Source organism: Electrophorus electricus, chromosome 10, assembly GCF_041902795.1.
Source record: "Electrophorus electricus isolate QZ-2024a chromosome 10, ASM4190279v1, whole genome shotgun sequence".
NCBI classification, from domain to species: Eukaryota; Metazoa; Chordata; class Actinopteri; order Gymnotiformes; family Gymnotidae; genus Electrophorus; species Electrophorus electricus.
The window spans coordinates 28,457,640-28,476,715 of NC_137506.1; the positions used below are offsets into that span (position 1 = coordinate 28,457,640).

A 19,076-nucleotide genomic window follows, 5' to 3' on the forward strand; every position below is an offset into this window, starting at 1 on the left:
ACCTCGGTTCTAAATATCACACCGGCGTGTGTCTCCACGATCTCCACTCCTCATCTGACCAGCCAACAACACAACCCCTCTCTGCATGCAAGCCCCCCCCCGAGGACGCAAGTATAGCTGAAAGGCACACGTCTGAGCATGTGTCCCCAGAGGCCCAGCAGGCCACAGAAAATCCCAGTATGGAAGCAAATCCGCCACAACGCAAGGGGCCGTTATAAGAAACCAAGGCGGCAGAAACAATAGCTGAACAAGGCTCAGGCCCAAGCTGCCAGAAGAGAACAAGGGAGGGGAAGACAGCCATGCAGCTTCCATCACAGCCATTTCTGAGGCCAGTTGCTTTACCCGCAGAGTCCACCCTGATTCGACTGGATCTGGTTGCGCTAGAGATTAGGCATAAATATCAGATAGGGCAAACATTCAAAAGAAGCTAGCAGAAATTCAAGCCGTGTGGTGCTATTAACCTGCACCACAATAGCAGGAGAGAAAGTACAGAAAAAGAAAAAAAACGCCAAGGCAAAGAAACCAGGAAGCGAGGCTAGAATACATGTGAGAGTTTCAGAAGGTGTTTCATAAAGTAATACACTAATACACAGTTTTACTTTACTTAAAGAGAGTCAGAAATCTTTTGATAAACTTATAAAAAACAGTTCATTATTGAAAAAGCCTGAAAATGGCAGGGAGAAAAGAGGGTTAAAAACACAAGAGTAAAATCAAAGCCAGCTGACACCAAGTCAGCCATGTCTCTATCCGGAAGACCTCCAGCTAACAGTCGACTCCATGGTCAGCAAATCTCTAAAGTCCAGCTATACGATATGGCCAGAATTTGAGCAAAATATCAATATCACAATCTGGCCTTAGAAACACATGCATCATGCGCTTTATTCAGTCACCTCAGTTGCCTTTAGTTTGCTTTTCCATTCTAACTGGCCTAAATACCTTTTAGAGACGATTTATTATTACGAGAACTAAGTTGGACTTTTAAAAAGTCCAAACATGCTGCACTATGAAGCAAGGGATGGAGGTGGCCAGCTGCTCCCTGGCTGCTAGTCTCCTCACAGACCGGCGGGAAGAGCAGGAGAGAAAGAGGGAAGCATGGGGAGGGGCAGCCCGAGTCTCGGGGAGCGAGAGCGCAAGGCCACAGGGACACTTGCCACTCCTAAAGGCGCGGCAGCTCTCACCTCGGGCTTGGCGGATCAAGTCTCCAGATCCTTGCCTTTGTTACATCTGACCCCTAAAGCAAAAACTACAGATGCTAAAAATAAAAGTAAACAAGACACAGATACTTGTCCAGGCGACTGCGCTTTGACTCCAAGATAACTCAGGAATACAAATGAAGCAGAGGGGATCGTCATACACTGTGTGCATGCCGCGGTTGCTTCCAGCATTACTCAGGCCGACAAATATTTTTTCACTTACGGATATGAAGAGATGTGGCACGGAGCAGCAAACAGCTTCTCATGGTCTAAAACGCTTAACACGAGCGCCAGGGCCATAGCTAGTATTGTGTATGCTGATGCAATGAGTCTGGCCGTCACACACAGGCTATAAATAGGACAGCAATCAAGGCTTCACCACAGGAAGGAGCACTAGCAGCCATCCTGTCCCTCTCGGCACAGCCAGACCACTGCTAGGCAAGCAATCCGCAGCACCCAAGCTAAGACAATACATAATTTTTTATTAATTACTGCAATACTTAATTGAGCCTCCTAAAATACATTTTGAAATGCTTTTCTTGTGTATAGTGAGCAAGCTGGCCAGTTTCAGATGAGATTCTGAAGGTTCTGTGGAATTTTTGACTGAATCATAGTATTCAAGTGATCCAACATCTGCATTACTTTGGTCAAAAATCTAGAGGTCATTGGCCTAAGCTATGTCACATCAAGTGATCGCCAATGTATTGTGATCACAGTATACAGCAGTGTAATGAAAACATGGTAGAATTGTCCATACTGTGTAGCCCAATCCAAGTACGGACAAAGTGAATGATGAAATTGAGAGATCATTTTCTTAAAAATCACCAACAGCTGTACTGTCTTTGTATATGAGAGTACTTGATCATGAATTAATATCACCTAGCTAGTTTAACACCTATTGCCGACACCATTTGGATATATTACCAAGTTAGCTAATCTAATAATGTTAGCTAACTCCATAACCTTATCTAATATTGGCCACTAACTAGCATCAACCACTTCTGCAAAGATAGGATTTAGCTATGTAGATTATATAGTGAGCTGTAGTGTCTAAATCCAAATGTAGCATATTCAAGACCACAGTAGGTCAAACCTAGACCAAGGTCAAACCTAGATCTTGACCACGACCAACCGGGGGGGGGGGGCGAGATCAAGACCAAGACCAGAAATATATCTGCTCAGTTCAAGACCACAAATCTGAATCATTCAAATTCACTTTAGAACTTTTATTTTATTTGATTTATATTTGGGGAGTATTATGATTTTGTTTTATTTTATTTTTTTCATAGAGAGGTGGTTTAGATGTGAGATGTGTTCTAAACATAACTGTACTTACCACTGTGCTTACTGAGATATAATATCTTAAATATTAACAATCATTAAAATATGGCATTGTGTCTGATTGTTGGGTTTACTTGTGGTGAACTAATGAGACCTAATCTCTATTGATATCATTCATTCTTGCTAACAGAGAATCTCAACACGACACTGGGAACTCGATATTCACAGCTCTCAAGAGTGTACGGCTTACCTGCACCCCATAGTAAGAGATCCCTCATATTTGATGATTTGAAGACTAAAATATGGTGTCGTTCTTCTAGGAGAAGTTTAATGTAAAGTCAAATGTGCTCAATATTTAATGAAAAAAAGACAGCAACTATTTGGGAAACTTCCTCAGTGTCCAAAATGGTAAATAGCCACAACCACACCAACATTTTTGTCCATGGATTAGATATTCTGTTGTTTCAGTAAGACGTTTTGTGGCTAGTGTTGGAGACTGAGCAAAACGTGTGTGACAAGACAGAGACAATGAATATATGGTGTCGAAACTGGTGTGGAGAATCAATTCTAACACAACTATGGCTATGTCTCTTAAATGCTTTGTTTTTACTTTTCTAGCTACTGTCTTGAGGTTTTGAAGACCAAAATACTCATTTTTAATTAAGGCATTTCCATCATTTAGACTGATATCTATGGAGTCTTTGGAAGACCCCAATTTGGAGGACACATTTTCAGATAAGTATCATCTTTATCAAAGACAAAAATGACCCAAGACTAATGAATAAACACTGTCCATTTCAGTGTCCCTGTCAGTCATCATAATTTGTAGTCACTAATAAGTGTTCAGGCATGATGAGATTTCAGTAACTCTTTACTGAAGGGCATTGTAAAAATGAAGTACATTGTTTAAAAGGCTACATGACACCTACTAAGCCCTTCATAACATGCATAAACATTTATAAATAGTTTTTATACATTTATAGTTTATACATATATAGTTATAGTTTTATACATTTATAGTTTAAGTGAGGCCTTTAACACTGACAAGAGGAACTGCTGTGTAACAGGAATTTTTATGAAGTTTTTGATACTGACAGTTTTTATCCTATAATTTTCATATATTTTATTTGGCCATTTTCTGTCAACTGTAATCAAGTTATCAGTTTTAAAACCAAATACACATTTTTTTCTTGTCACCAGTAGCTTTTAAACAGCAAAAAATGGTATGAATTCTCTGGGGTGGCTGATGACCAGTAGCCTATCCTCTTAAACAATGCTGGTGAGCTCCCAAGTTGTTGATAGCAAACTCTAAAGCTATGATTCACTAAGCTTCAGTCTTCCTGAAAGGGGAAACAAATCCCCCAGTGGCCGAGGCGGAGGAGCTCTGGAAGTATGCCCACAGCAACACGGTGACTCCCACTATCCTGAGCCCACTGCCCTCTGCTAACAGGAGAGGCAACTAATGGATGAGCCATTCAATCAGATGACAAGCCTGCTTAAGACTCTGTTCTGTGACTATGAAACAGTAACTTAGAGGCCGCATAAAGAGTAATGAAGGTACCCTTGAACAAGAGAATGGCTTGAACACAGTACTAGTGAGTGTGTCATCGCTCGGCTGTTTAATTCAGAGATAGAGCTTGCCGAACCTTTTTTTTTCAGCCTTTTGACTGAGTCAAGAAGCAGATGTCTGGTGTCTCGTGCATGTCTCTGCTTTTCTCGCCACCCGTCCCTGTCAGTGGGTGCACTGCTTTGTCTTAGGCTCTAGCAGCCATCCTCCGGCGCAGCCTCCTGTGAATGCAATCTCACCTCTTCATCTTTCATTTAAGGCATCTTTTGTGCTTCTGCACGAGGGGATGGCAGCTTGGGATTGCCACCCTGCACACAGACTCGCCATTATAAACCCACTCCACAGGAGGCACGCAAGCTGAAGATGGGGCTCAAACGGGCAAACTCTGGTGCGAGGTCAGATGCAGGGTGGTACCAAACATGGCCCATGTTCTCTAGACAGTGGCACTGAATGCTGTCTGTGTCCCAGTTTCAATTGACCAGTTCTCACTAGGTTAAGAAACAGGTCCCCTGCACAAGTTTAGCAGACATTCTGGCACTGCAACCTCGGGATCTCTCCTGTCTGGGAAATCTGGCTTTAAAGCTCCTCGTTGCTAGGTTACATCACTGATACAGGATGGAAAGACCAAAATGTCGAAATAAGACATGCGCTATCAGTAACAGCATGCAATTAAAGGCCTGGCCTATGATTTTTTTATTTAAATATTAGCTTATGAATGTGCCTTCACTACAGTAACAGTCTTTCACATTGTACATTGTTACTTAAAGCTACAAAGACTGTAAATGTTATCTGTGGCTGTGCCCATGACATGTTCTCTAATTTACATGGACAAGCTCCAGTTACTCCAAAACTCCAGCACAGAAGTTCAATCCATCTTAGAAATGTCAAGGTAGTTTCATGAAGTTGCAACCCATCAATATTTTATATAACACTACTTTTTACATCTAAACTTCCCACCTTTGATCACATCACCCTGCAACCCTAAGACCTAAGACCAGCTCAAAGCATCCCAGGGACAGATTCAGACAAGCTTCTCCACAACAACAGCAATAAGCAATATATTATTTATAGATGAAGGTTTGCATATAACATGCATACTGAATAGATTCAACAGTTATAATTCTGTCTCTAAGATGCATGCTAGTATTCGAACAGAAACATTATGGGGGCTTCACAGCCCCTCACCTGGCAACCCATTCCTTATGTTGAAAATAACAGTCATGACTACTCTCAGTGATCTCTCAGTAGGTTAAGCAAAGTCATACATGCCTGGCTTCCTTGCAAGTACATTAGCACCGCTTTAGCATTTGTTCTAACAATGCCTGCACTTTATGCGATGAATAGCTGAAATGAGCAAGCACAATCCCAAGATCTTCTTCTTACTATGCCCACGCAGGCTGCTGCACAGAGCAGAAAGGATTCAAAGTTTGGAAAGTTTACACCTGAGCCGAGACCAAAGCTGACTTCTTTCCCCTCTTAACTCGGGAAGGCATTCAAAGTAAATTTCATCTGCCTGTGACCGGTCTGATCTGTCAAAGCAAACAGCTCATAGAATTGGTTGGAAGGTGGATGCAAATCAATGACTAGCCCATTTCAGCAAAAGTGTATGAGTCAGGATAATAACCCTATTATGAAAAGCAGACCTAATAAACCCAAAATCCAATTTTAATTTAGTACTCATTAGCAGAAAAACGGTTGGTGGAAGAGAACATTTCAGGGCCTGTAATTATCTACACAAGGTAAAGACTGCACAGAGAGATTTTCCAGTCTCTGTGTGAGCTCTGGATGTCTAAATAATTGAATGCTGGGTGCCCTGAATTAGACCCCAAAAACTGTCAAAATCTCCCTCACAGACAAAACCCCATCAAAAAAGGCTCTAAAGATACTGCAGCATTACCTAAACTTTGCTGTGCATTTTAGTGATGAGAAGACTGTGATCTTAGCAGGGCAGACTGTGGAAGGTCTTATCTCTCAATACTCAGACAGCCCATGCTAAACCCACTGTAACTAATTGGACTCGTTGGCATTCGTGTGAGGACGAGCTTAAAGAAAGGCCCGGCACCGCTGCACGTGATCAGATCTGGAGAGCCTTCTGTCCCACAGCCGCCAGGAATTATTCATGAATGACTGTGCTGTAGTCCAATTGTTTGTGTAACTCTATCTTCATAATGGCCAGAATGAACTCCAGACCAATCGAGGAAGAATGATAGCAACACTGGAAGACAAAGCAACAGACAGAAATCAATCAGAGGCAAACGCTCCCGAGAGAGGTGGCAATTAGGGGGAGGGGGAGGGGCGCCGGCGTTCCTCTGAGAAATCAAAGCTCTGCCTCATATTCCTTCTGGACTCAAAGGGGAGGAGAAACGAGAGGCCTGAGCATGTTCTACCCATAACAGTCACTATGTTGCAGGTTGAAGCCAGTGCACAAAAGAGCCTCAGACTGCCTCTGTGATTTTTCAAACACCACAGTCCACTACTGCCATGAGTACCTCAGGAGTCTGGCGAGCAACCCGCTGTCTAGGCACACAAAATTATTGATCTCTCCTAGAGTGTCACTGCTTGGTATTCTGTTGGTCTGGCTTTCTTAAAATATCACCAATTTGATAGTACTTCACAGACAACCCAAGAAACCTATGTTTAAAAGGACCCAGAATTTGAGAAACGGAAGCATGACCCTGACTGGACCATGGACTTAGGAATGTGCCATGTTAAATCCACTGGCTTCCACTTATGATGTATGAACACTTATTATTGATTCTTCGCACTGTTACGATTTATTACAAAATTCTATTTAAGGCATGGAGATGAATATGGTTAAATCAAATATGACTAAATTATAAACAAATGTGACTAAATTAATTATATTTGCTTAGTGTGACACAATTGACTTGTGATTCAACACATTCACATTCCCATTCACGCACTTATACATATGGTGTCCTTGTGTTATTCCAGAATGTTGACCGTAGCTCGGGCCAGATGTAAACTATAAGTGCCAGTATGTGGAATGGACTATTCAATTCTGTCACATTAACAGCAGGTCTGGCTTGGTAACCCATTGCTGCAGGTTCTCGGGCAGACAGCATGGCCGACACCTGTCCAGACCTTGTTCTCAAAGCAAACACAGACCCAATGAAACGAAAGGCACCAGTAATTGCAGCTGCAGTGGCCTTAAAACAGGGGCCGTTTAATAAGTAAACACAGGCAGGCAAAGGCACCATGAGACTGTTTCCTTTTCCCAACTTTTTTTGTTCTTAAAAAGGAAGTAGAAGAGCAGGTCTACCAGCAGAGTGAACCTGTCTGTCTACATACCAGTGACTGTGGGTGGGGACATCCGAAGTACGGTGAACCTCTAACCTGCGCGTGGAGCATGCACAGAGGCAGCTTGAATGCGCTCCAGCTGCTCCAAGAAGATCAGTGCCAAAAACATCTGGATATGCCCAGATGGGCTCGGAGCCTAACCCGCCAAGCCAGCCCCTACCAGTACAAGCTGACACGGAACTTAGGAGTGTCCAGTGGGTCACTGGCAGGACAGAGCTGCCCTTGCAAAACGCCTACTCAATTTATGGCTAGCCTGTTTATTTACAGTTACTTATGCCATTTATGATGTCTGTCAAATTAGATTATTGATATTACTAAATAAATAAATCATGTGCAGACCTTTTTTCTGTGTCCACCAGACCCTGCAGCATGTTGTAAGACATTTGTAAATTGGAAAAATTGGGAATGTTTTCCACATTCAAAGTGTATCATGTCACAGAAAAACTCATATGCCAGTATATAATTTCGATTGCAGGGTAGGGTTACAGACAGTGTACCAAATCCATTACTGACACAAATGATCAATACTCTAATTACTTTATTGCTTTTCTACTTCATTAATGTACAGAAACAACTGAAGAGCCGGTGACTAGGAAATCACCCTTATTTGTCAGAGCGACGAGATGTGGATGACTTCATCTGACAGTATTAATAGTTTATAAACCAAGTTCTAAGGGAGGACTAGACACACCCACAGGACAACAGTGGTCGATCTGAGTGGTCTGGATAAGCGAAGGAGAAACGTCCACATAGATGATAGAAGCTTGTTTCCAAAGAAGAACTAAACTAGCACATCAGCTGGAGCCTTTGCGTTTTAATTAAGGCAATGACCATTACGAGGGGGTGAAAACCAAAGCGGGCAGCTGTCTCTCTCGTTAGAAAGTTTGCAGATGCGAAGGGAAACGGCCTTAACTGTGGGCTCTTAATGACAGTGACAAAGCATTAGCTAATTCATAATACAGTGACCCATATAACTACTGTTGGCTTCTAAAAATAGTGCCAAAGGGAGACAGCCTTTTAGCTGGGTCTTCGGAACTGCGTCTGCCGAGCGTTTCATAAGTCATTCTTCACAAATGTTTGTCATTTCAACAAAACTTCTGTTCGTAGCGGTTTCTCACATTTACAGCTACATCAATATGCCATTTCTGGCTGTATGCTTAACTCTAGTTAGCTAGCACAGCTAGATGAGCCCTAACGATATCACGTTATTACCGCTTATCACTCATCTATGAATGTTTTTTGTTGTTGTTGTTTTTTGTTTCTTTTTAATGAGATATGGCTAAAACCGGTATTTTAAATGGTCTGGTACAACAGGCTTAGCCTGGCTAAATAGGGGATAACATTACAAGTGTGACAAATTTGAAGCGCTCCATAAAAACATCAAAACACTAGAAGTGGGTGCTAGCTAGCTGGGTGAAGTGCAAGATTTTGTGTAAAGCAGTCATAATTAGCATTAGCTAGCTAGCTGGTCGCGGACGCGAAAGGCTTTTTAAAAAGTAACAGTTTACCTGGTCTAAGGGAAGGTCAACCATCTCGCTTATAGGCTGCAGTAAACTGGAGCCCGTACAGGAGGTTGTTTCAGTAGCCATGGTCCTTGGGGAAGCCTTTCTTGATCCAGACTCCTTTTAGGAAAAACCTCACTCTCTCCTGTGATGCCGTGACTACTGTGATGTGACGCTTAATCCGTACTTGTCAGACTGGCAACAGCTCTAAATCGCCAACATCAACAGAGACCGTGGAGGCGGAGTTACGCACCCCTCCCCTACATTACATCACAATGCCTATCAACATCAACAGAGACCGTGGAGGCGGAGTTACACGCTCCTCCCCTACATTACATCACAATGCCTATCAACAGAGACCGTGGAGGCGGAGTTACGCGCTCCTCCCCTACATTACATCAAAATGTCTATCAACATCAATAGAGACCGTGGAGGCGGAGTTACGCTCTCCTCTCCTACGTTACACCAAAATGCCTCCCAGCGGTTGGTTACTTGCCTTGGGGAGGAATTCCAAAATAATGTATGCAGTTTTACTGGTTCTTGTCCACTGAAATACACTTTCTCGATAGTTACATTGATAGTTTTTCTTTAAACTTCCAAGACCAATTAGGATTTATTTAGCACGAATCAATGGAAGCTCCGAATAAAGTGAAACCTCGATAAAAGTTGGCTAGTTACAGTAAATATGGGTGTATACCTCTCAATTTACAGTCTCACATATAAAGCTTGTTCACCGTGTTGTTATGTTTTCTGTTAGTCTGCCTTGGCGTTTTCTTGATAATTCACAGGTTGTCGTCAGCTTCCAAGTCTTAGGCAAATTCTAAGATATTAGATAAGATTTTAGATATCGTTTTCAAATAAATAAATCAGCTCAGGACGTTATGTCTACGTAAAACCAGCTTCAACGGGCAATTTAAAATTACGTTCTGTAAAATTACTTCTAACTGTGAGAATTGTACGTAAATTGTGCGTTTGACAATAATTACTGGGCACAATTTACAAAAGGAAAAAAAGAAAATATCTTTCGTATTGTGTTTGAAAGCGGGGGTAAGACATTTCGATGCGTACAATCAGATAGTGCCATCTAGTGACCATCTGAGGAAATGAAGAACTCGAGAAGAATGGTCTGACATTTTTTTTGCAGGGATGTTTCTTAAACAAGGTGAAATAAGCTCAATGTTAGGGATGGCCTGATGGGCTGATAGGGATACTGTTCCTGGCATTTCCATGCAAGAATAAAATCAATATGTGTGATCAGATTAAAGGTGTTATCAATAAATAACAGTGCAGAAAAGAAACTGCTTCTCTGGCTGCCAAGGTGTGTCAGCATACTGTGATTTCTGAACAGAGAAATATCAATAATCTACATAATCTATATAATCTATAAATCTAGGCAGAAAGTTTCAAATCTTAACTCAAAGGCAATCTTAAATACATTAATATACACTGTCTGGCCATTAAAAAAGGTCACCACCTGAATTTAACTAAGCAAATAGGTAAGATTACTGCATGGGTGATTATGTTTCAGCTGGCAACAAGTTATTTAACCCTAGCTGATGCAGTGAGTAGGCACATCCTGTGGTTGTGAAAAAGATGTTAATCTGTTTCAGAAGGGTCAAATTATTGGCATGCATCAAGCAGAGAAAACATCTAAGGAGATTGCTGAAACTACTAAAATTGGGTTAAGAACTGTCCAACACATTATTAAAAGGTGGAAGGACAGTGGAGGAAGGAATGTGGACAGAAAAAAAATATTGAATGATCGTGATCAGCAATCACTTAAATGTGTGGTGAAATCAAATCATAGAAAAACAACAGTAGAACTCAAGGATAAGTTTAATAGTGAAAGTAAGAGCATTTTCACACTCACAATGTGAAGGGAACTCAAGGGATTGGGATTAAACAGCTGTGTAGCCTTAAGAAAAATGGCTTCAATTTATTAGGGAGCATAAAGATTGGACTCTGGAGCAATGGAAGAAGGTCATGTGGTCTGATGAGTCCAGATTTATCCTGCTCCAGAGTAATGGGTACATCAGGGTAAAAAGAGAGGTGGCTGAAGTGATGCACCCATCATGTCTAGTGCCTACCGTACAAGCCTGTGTGGGCAGTGCTATGATCTGGGGTTGCTGCAGTTGGTCAGGTCTAGGTTCAGCAACGTTATGTGCCCAAAGAATGAGGTCAGCTGACTACCTGAATATACTGAATGACCAGGTTATTCCATCAATGGATTTTTTCTTCCCTGATGGCACGGGCATATTTCAAGATGACAATGCCAGGATTCATCAGGCTCAAATTGTGAGCGAGTGGTTCAGGGAGCATGAGACATCATTTTCACACGTGGATTGGCCACCACAGACCTAAACCCCATTGAGAATCTTTGGGATGTGCTGGAGAAGACTTTGTGCAGTGGTCCAAATCTCCCATCATCAATACAAGATCTTGGGGAAAAATGAATGCAACTCTAGACAGAAATAATTGTTGTGACATTGCAGAAGCTTGTGGAAACGATGCCACAGCGAATGTGTGCCGTAATCAAAGCTAAAAGCAGTCCAAGGAAATATTAGAGTGTGTGACCTTTGTTTTGGCCAGGCAGTGTATTTATGCAGTGTTCCCCAGTTCAGCCAGTGTCTCAACTGGTCAAAAAGTAATTGGAAATTCAGTCCACACGCTGGGCACCTGGACAGTCCTGATGCATGTTTTTCCTTTGTCCTGAGGGATGGTGGCTCAGTCAAGCCATATTAGAGTCTCAAAGGTGGTGTTCTGCAGAACGGTGTTTGATTAATGCTTTGAGATATGTGGTAGTTTATCCAGTTCTGGATTTTAGGTGAGCATCAGTATTTAACATTTGAGGCAGCCAGTGGGGGAGAACTTCAGGAGGTTGAAAATTAGCCATGCAACTGCACTGGATGAGTTGCTGGGGTCCGCAATTAATACGGTCCGGCTGGACGGGAAGGTGCAGCTGGAAAGGAAGGCCTGCCATCAGCAAGTTGAAAAGGGACTGAACAAGCACCTGATTGGCTTCTGTAGAGAGAAATGGCCAGATTTCCCTGATGCTGCAGAGGAGGAACCAGCATGACAAAGTCAAGTTAGAAAGAAGAGGAGCGAATGAGAGTTGGTGATCTGGGATCACCCCAAGGTTCTGTTCCTTGCCAGCTGGAGTGATGCAAGAGTTCTCTTGTGAGATCCGAAGGTCTTTAAAGGGGAGAGACATCACCAGCAATATATAGCAGCTCAGTCTTGCTGAGATTTCAAGTGATGGACTGTCATTCATGAAGAGATGTCTGTTGGGCATGCTGAGATACAAGCAGATCCTGAGTGTCAAGGTGGAAAGGAGAAAATAAGATGAGTATCATCAGCGTAGCAGTGGACTGAAGCGTTAAGCATTGTGGGATGCCAGTGGAGTACCTGTATGGAGCATATGGGGATCCACTCCAACTGGTCAACTGGTTGCCCATGTCTGTCCTATAGCTGAGCTTCAGTGGGTGCCATGGTTGCCGTGCACTCATGGCCAACTATTTAAAGAAGCCTCCGGAATGATAGATAAGTTATATATTATTTCTGGTCATTTTCATTTCAAGTTTTGCTCATTAAAAGTACAACGTGCTGCTTCTCGAGATTCCACTCATGTGCTTAGGCTAAATTGACATTGCCATGGAATCATGCAATGCATTTTCAAGCCAGTAAGAATATGTTTGATACACTGACATAAGCTCCAGGTTCAACTACTGCTTGTTAAAGCATTAAACACATTTTTGGTTTAACAGCAAAACGAAACATATTCATGTTCATGTACCTGCATAGTTGTTTTTGTTTTTGGTTGGTTTTTTTTTTACTGCTCATATAGTCACAGTATTTTTTATACTGGGATTACAGTTACAGCTCTATGTATTTGTAAGATTTGTAAGATTTGTGCAATTTTAGCCTGTATCTACAGCTTTCTCACTTGTATTCATATACTGAAAACACAAGTTCCATTCCTGTGTGCTTCCCTCTAGGTATAAAGCAAACCATCTCCATTTTGGGCCACTAATTCTATGGCTTTTGAGTATGGACAGGAAAACCTCGTGGTTGACCCCGTTGAAGGAGAAATCAGTACTGATGCCAGTTTGATGGATCTGACAGCTTGAAGTTCTCAGTAACAGCTGCACACGCGCCACTTTAAACCTAGACCAGTTTTGATCCTTTGACTTAAAAGTATCCTTATTGGTATGGATGTTTTGGTATTTGCATTGGTATTTACTTAGCATCAGATCAAAAAGATAATTTAATGACAAAAGACTATTTAATTGCATAATGGACTAAAGCAACAGTCTAGAAATACTGTATTTCTCATATCCACACGGATGCTTGTCACTGAAAGGCAAAGCAAGGTGTTTCCCTTCCCACCTTCCCAATCGTATCTCAGACCGCAGTAGTGCGGCTGGTCTTCAGATGTCCATCGTTCACACACGTTACTCCACTGCTACATTCCCTTCACTGGCTTCCAGTGGTTGCTCACATCAGACTTAAAACCCTGACAAAAGTCAAAAGTCGATTCGTACCTTGAACACTTCAAACCTCATGTACAGCTTGGCTTGAACCCATCATCATTCGTGTCTCATGGAGACAAGCATCTAGACTTCTCTCTGTCCTGGTCCCCAGATGGTGAAACCTGCACTGGCAGTCTGAACAGAAGAGTCCTTGTTGTCTTTAAACGCATACAGAAGATTAATCCTGCACTTACGAAAATATTGTATTTCAATACTATTGATTAGCTGAACGCTTCTATCACTTACTTCTGTTTGGTATTGCATTTGGGTAGTTTTGCATTTTGTAGTTTGTTCTATGTATCAGCATTGACTCTTGTATCTAGCAGTATCCTAGTTTAATGGTTTCTTAGATTGTACTGGCTAGGATGCAATCTATGAATAGATCACAAAATATTTTGTAAGTCACTATGGATATAAATGTCTGCTAAATGCCATAAATCTAAAAATATAAATGTCCCTCTTAATTTAAACCCATTAAAAGGAAACACTTTAATGTGGCTTAATTTACTAAAACAACAAAACCAAAAATCAAACATGTGGGGTGGGCAGATTAGGTCACTTAGGTCAGAGAAATATGGTGTCTCTAGTTCAATTGTTTTGGTAGTCCTGTATTAAGAAATGCTTAAAAAGCTTCTTTTTTTTTCACACTGAAAGTTTCAGAATGTTCCATTGTGTGTGAAAAAAAGATAGTAATTGTAACTGTACTCCTACAGAATGCAGCAAGCCAGTAATATATTATTTGTTTGCGATAAGGGGGAACGAGTGCATGGCGTTTCATGTTGACACGTGCTTCCAGCTGCTGGGATTCCTGGCAATTTAGCTCATGACAGCATGAATGATTTTGCCAAGTCCACATCTCGCTGTAGACTAATGTGTGTCAAAGGAAGGTCAGCGGAGCGGAAGCTGTGCTGCTTGGGGTCTCTGCTGGGCACGTGCTCAATGCACAGCTACATAAGGAGGTGACTGGAGACAAGGTGTAGAAGCAACTCAGTGACTCAGCAGTTTTGGTAGAGTGAGATGACGTTTGAGGGTGCAATTGAATTATTTACTTACCATATATTCAAGGTTGGTACTTTCGTAATACAGAAAAGACTGCCATCTTGTTTTTATCCATCACGCAATATTGTGCCCTGAGTACTTTAAGTGCTTTAAGTACTTTTTCAAAGAAGGAATTTATTAATTTGATATTCTTTTTTTACTTGGAATAAAATATAGAAAGAGATTACTTATTTATAAGATGTGTTGTTATAGGGACACATCAGAGAGGGATGAATTACACAATTCTATACCAGAAACAGCATCAGCTAGAGAAAGGTTTCATCTTGGTATCAGTATTCTGTTAAAGCTCTCAGACTCTTGTAATACGAAATTTACCCCAACCTTTAAAGCTGATTATTAAAGCTGAAAGACCATTTAGATAAATGTTTCATCTAACAGAGAAACCTTCATCCCTTTATAGAGCTTTCATCTCCTTTCTGTTCAGTTCCAGAGACCCTACATAATTTCTATTAAGCATTTATTTGTACATTGAGACAGAGAAACAGAGCCCAAACATAGAGATGACACACACAGAGAATAAGAAAAGGGGAAAGAGAGCACTCTTTTATAATATTACTTCTATTTTGCTTTGTATGGAACAGTCGGAGCATAGAACCAATTAAGTGTTCGTCAAGACGGGATGACAGGTTGACTGTGTCGTCTCCATGGCAACTTTACCCCAGCTTTGGAACAATTTCTCCCCTGTGCTTACTTCAACAGAGCCCAGCCTGTGATGCCACAGGGACCTCATGTGCAGGCCCGATTCTGAAGCACTTGGAAAGGTTTCAGAACCAGCGTGCTGACTGTTGCGGAGTCCTAAAGAAAATCTTATCGCATGTGGGTATGATTTTTGTTCTTTTTATAAAAATATCACAGGAAGCCTATAACTGTTGAGAGTGAAATGAGAGTTTGCTCATGGTACTCAAGATCAAAAAAGCCAAACACAGTAAAAGCTGCACGCATACTATTTCCTTTCTGCCCGCCTTCCTGTGTATGAAAACAATGGCTGTGTTCTTGAAAAGCGCACCGTTTGTTTGGTGTGTTGAGCGACCTAATCATAATCAACGCTGTCGATTTAATCGCAGTGATTCCACGGCGCATCTGGCTTCTTTGTAATCGTGGCACTTTGCAACACAGTGCATGTCTGCCTGCCAGCAGCCTAATCACGTCCTATCATATCCTTAGGGAAATAATCAATGAGAGCTTGTAGCCAAATTCTTCATGGCTATCGTTACTGGAAGATGAAGCGCAACCATTATTACGCCAGGTGCTGAAAAAGGCCTTCCCTCGTGCTTTAGCTGGTAAGTGGATGCGGGAGAGACGTGGGCTCCGAATTTCTCCAACACCTCCCTGAAATATGCCGCAAGCCAACTCTGGCCTGCAACACCTAGGTGACACACCTTCCGGCTTTCCCCAGGTGTTCACCAGTCCTGTTTCTCACATTTATCCTTTCTGCCACTTTATTCTTATCCTTCTTCCAGCCCCCAGTACAACCATAGGAACAGTTACCAAGCACAGTAACCTGGGGATAGAAGAAAAACAAAGATGAAAGGAAGACTGATATAAACTCAGCTTTAGAGGTGAAAGAGTAAGTGAAGTGAGACCTGTACATTTGGCCAAACTTAATTTAAGTCTGAAATACTAAAATGTTCCTCTGGTAATAATCACAAGTGTGATCTGCCTCATTTGTGTTCCGTACATGTGCTGTAAGCACTGTGGATGCACAAAAGATGCAAAGAACGGGGGCGGAGCCCACAGACAAAAGACAAGCCCACAATTTAAGGAGGCACGGAATTAGTATGCTTATCAATACTATAAACGAATCCTAAAGAACACTAAGGGCTACATTTTGATACAGATGCTGTGGGAGTCATGGCAATTCAAGTGAATTGGCTTTTTCCAAAAGGTAGATATATATTATGTCATTTAGCTTTGTTGTGGTCAATAAACCAATAGTGCCATATATCTTAAGGACATTTCACCCCTGAGATTCCAGAAGCATTTGGAACAAAGCCTTAGCAGATTTTAGACTGTCAATATTTCAGCTTTCTGTTATTTGATAGAGGTCACAAAGAGCACTGTGCAATAATTAATAATTACTGCACATATCTTGCTCATTACACAGCTACAACAGAAGATAGCACATTACACATTACCAGACACACTACCATAGACTAAGACAGAGTAACACAACAGCTGAATAAAGGATATAAAATTTGAAATGAATCAATTAAATCTGGAAAGGTGGAAATATTCATATCTAACAGCAAACAGCTTTCATCATGATAGGTGGCATTTCGCTTTTACAGCATCCATGGCAAGGTTTTATAAGAATTCTTCACTTTACTGCAGTGTGTGTGTGTGTGTGTGTGTGTGTGTGTGTGTGTGTGTGTGTGTGTGAGACCTACACACGGTCCCGGAGAGGGAGTTCACAGGACTGTCAGTAAGGCAGTGGTAAGTAAAAATGTCTGAAAGACATTCATTTTCAGATTCCCCTGCATATTCAGGGGTTGCCTGGGTAAAGTGAAATTACAGCAAGGCAAATCAAGAGCCACCGCATTAGCTGTGGAAGCGTTGCTCCTGTGGAAGCCAGGGGCACCTTCCCTCAGGGACTGTAAATTCAGTCACCCTGGTCCTCTAACCCCCCACCCCCCACACACAAAAAAGAGCACACACTCACATGCCAGCACTGTGGAGGACATTTTGTGTCACAGACCTGCCAAAACATTGTGATTTTTTTGCCCCTTCTGTTCAGTGTGTACCGTTACCTTTTGTTATGCCTTGACAGTTACTTAAATTCATAATCCCACCTTGCCTATCGTCCTTTAATGCACAGGTTATGAAACCACGTGCCATCACCAGTCTCCGTTGTGATAAATATAACAAGGATAATAAATATAACAAGGATAATAAAGACAAGTGCATGCTGGGCTTAATCAAAGTGCCTGTGTCCTGTGAGTACCATTAAATCATGGTCTGAACGAACTTTAACTCTACTCCCCATCAATCTAATCAGCATTTTTACTCAACAACCTAACAATCATATTTTATTCATTATCCATAATGAAAAGAATTAAAATGTAAGTAATATTATTTAAATGATAAAAGAAAATAACAGAAGTAAATATATTACTCTTTGGTGCAATACAGCATATTGTTTTTATTTGTTAAAAGCGTATGAATATGATTAGTACAGGAAAAACATGCGAAACCTGTTATGACAAATTGCTTGTATATCACCTTAACAATGTCAGGGAGAGACAAACAGGTGAAAATCACATGCTTCATGAAGAATGCAGTATATAGAAACAAACCCATGCTCTGGAACAAGGTTTTTTGTTTGCGGCTACAGGTTTTCGTCTACAGCAAAAGTCCCCAAATGTCACATTGTGCATTACTGGCACTGATTGGAGCACAAATTGAGTGAAAATTATATTTTTCTGCTCTAAAGTACACTAATGTACACATCAGCAGGGTCATGTGTAGGAAGAAAGGATGAATATTCTTTACCAAATCCTCTGTACACTTATTAAAGTGTTTGTTTTGTTTTATTAAACTCATTTACTGAAGCCTTCAATTTAGGAAAAACTATAACACATTTAATATTACACAGCAGAGTCACAAGCTGTCCAGCTCGGGGTATTTATATGTCTACCCTAGAGTTAATACAGGTAAGAGAGACTAATAAACTATGTTGACATTGACAAACGAACAACATTCCACTGTGGTTCGTCATTTTATGTTATTATGCTTACACTAGAAAAGAGGCCATTTATAGACACAGGCTCAATGTGGCTACAAAAAAAATGGTTTAAAGGTCAGTTTAAAAATGAATTTCTTTCTTGTTGCTTCACTATAACTGCTAGGACTTGTTTTGTATTACATTAAAATACATTCTATATAATACATTAATAAAAGGAGGAATCTGTGAGAGAATTTGTGTTCTCTTTTAAGCTACGTGTCCGTCACCCCATTCAAGTTGGAATTTAACATCTATTAAAAATATCTTGCCATAACAGAAACTATTTTTACATTTGTTTTAGTGTGCGATTCACTTTTTATGGTTAACAAGTCACTACCGAAACACACAAAAAAGCATAAAACTCTTCTGTTTCACTATGCTTCAGTGTGTGTGTGTGTGTGTGTGTGTGTGTGTGTGTGTGTGTGTGTGTTTGTGTGGGGATGTGTGTAGCTCACAAATTCTCCCCGCTTGCTTTTAGAACACACAGAACACATAAAATCTCAATAGTAACTGGATATGCTATTATAACAACTACAAATCGCTTCTCGGCAGGTACCTACTTCTCGCCACCGTGGCAAAAAAAATAACAAACTTTTTTTGTCTGCTCAACAAAAATGGATACCTTTCCCACACAGTACTCAATCAGCACGTTTGTGGAGGGTAAACTGCCAGCAAGGAACTCGAGATTTACCTTCACCATTCAGTGGCGCCATTCATGCGGAGCCTTCACCAACAGAAAAACGCAAGCCTCTGCTGCTCTGTACAGTTAGGGGTTTAATTGTAATTTCTGTTGGCGCTCCGTTAAGGTGGCCTGCTGACGCTGCTCGTTTGAAGCCTTTTTCGGAAGTAACTGACTTATCTGGCAGAGGGTCCACTGCCAGCGCAAATGTTTCGCACCGAGCG

The 19,076-nt window shown here is 41.3% G+C and overlaps 1 protein-coding gene across 3 annotated transcripts in view; it reads right to left on the minus strand.

Moving 5' to 3' along the window:
- The window catches only part of mboat2a (membrane bound O-acyltransferase domain containing 2a), a 38,960-nt gene extending 29,889 nt beyond the window's left edge, over positions 1-9,071 (minus strand). Inside the window, exon 1 of one of the 3 annotated variants that reach the window (XM_081721639.1) lies at positions 8,871-9,071. In XM_081721639.1, coding sequence (XP_081577765.1) covers positions 8,871-8,951 — 81 coding nt within the window. In that variant the 5' untranslated portion in view covers positions 8,952-9,071. The remainder of the gene's footprint in view (positions 1-8,870) is intronic. The other 2 variants (XM_035532791.2, XM_081721640.1) reach the window with 2 other exon arrangements.
- Between the last annotated feature and the right edge of the window lie 10,005 nt (positions 9,072-19,076).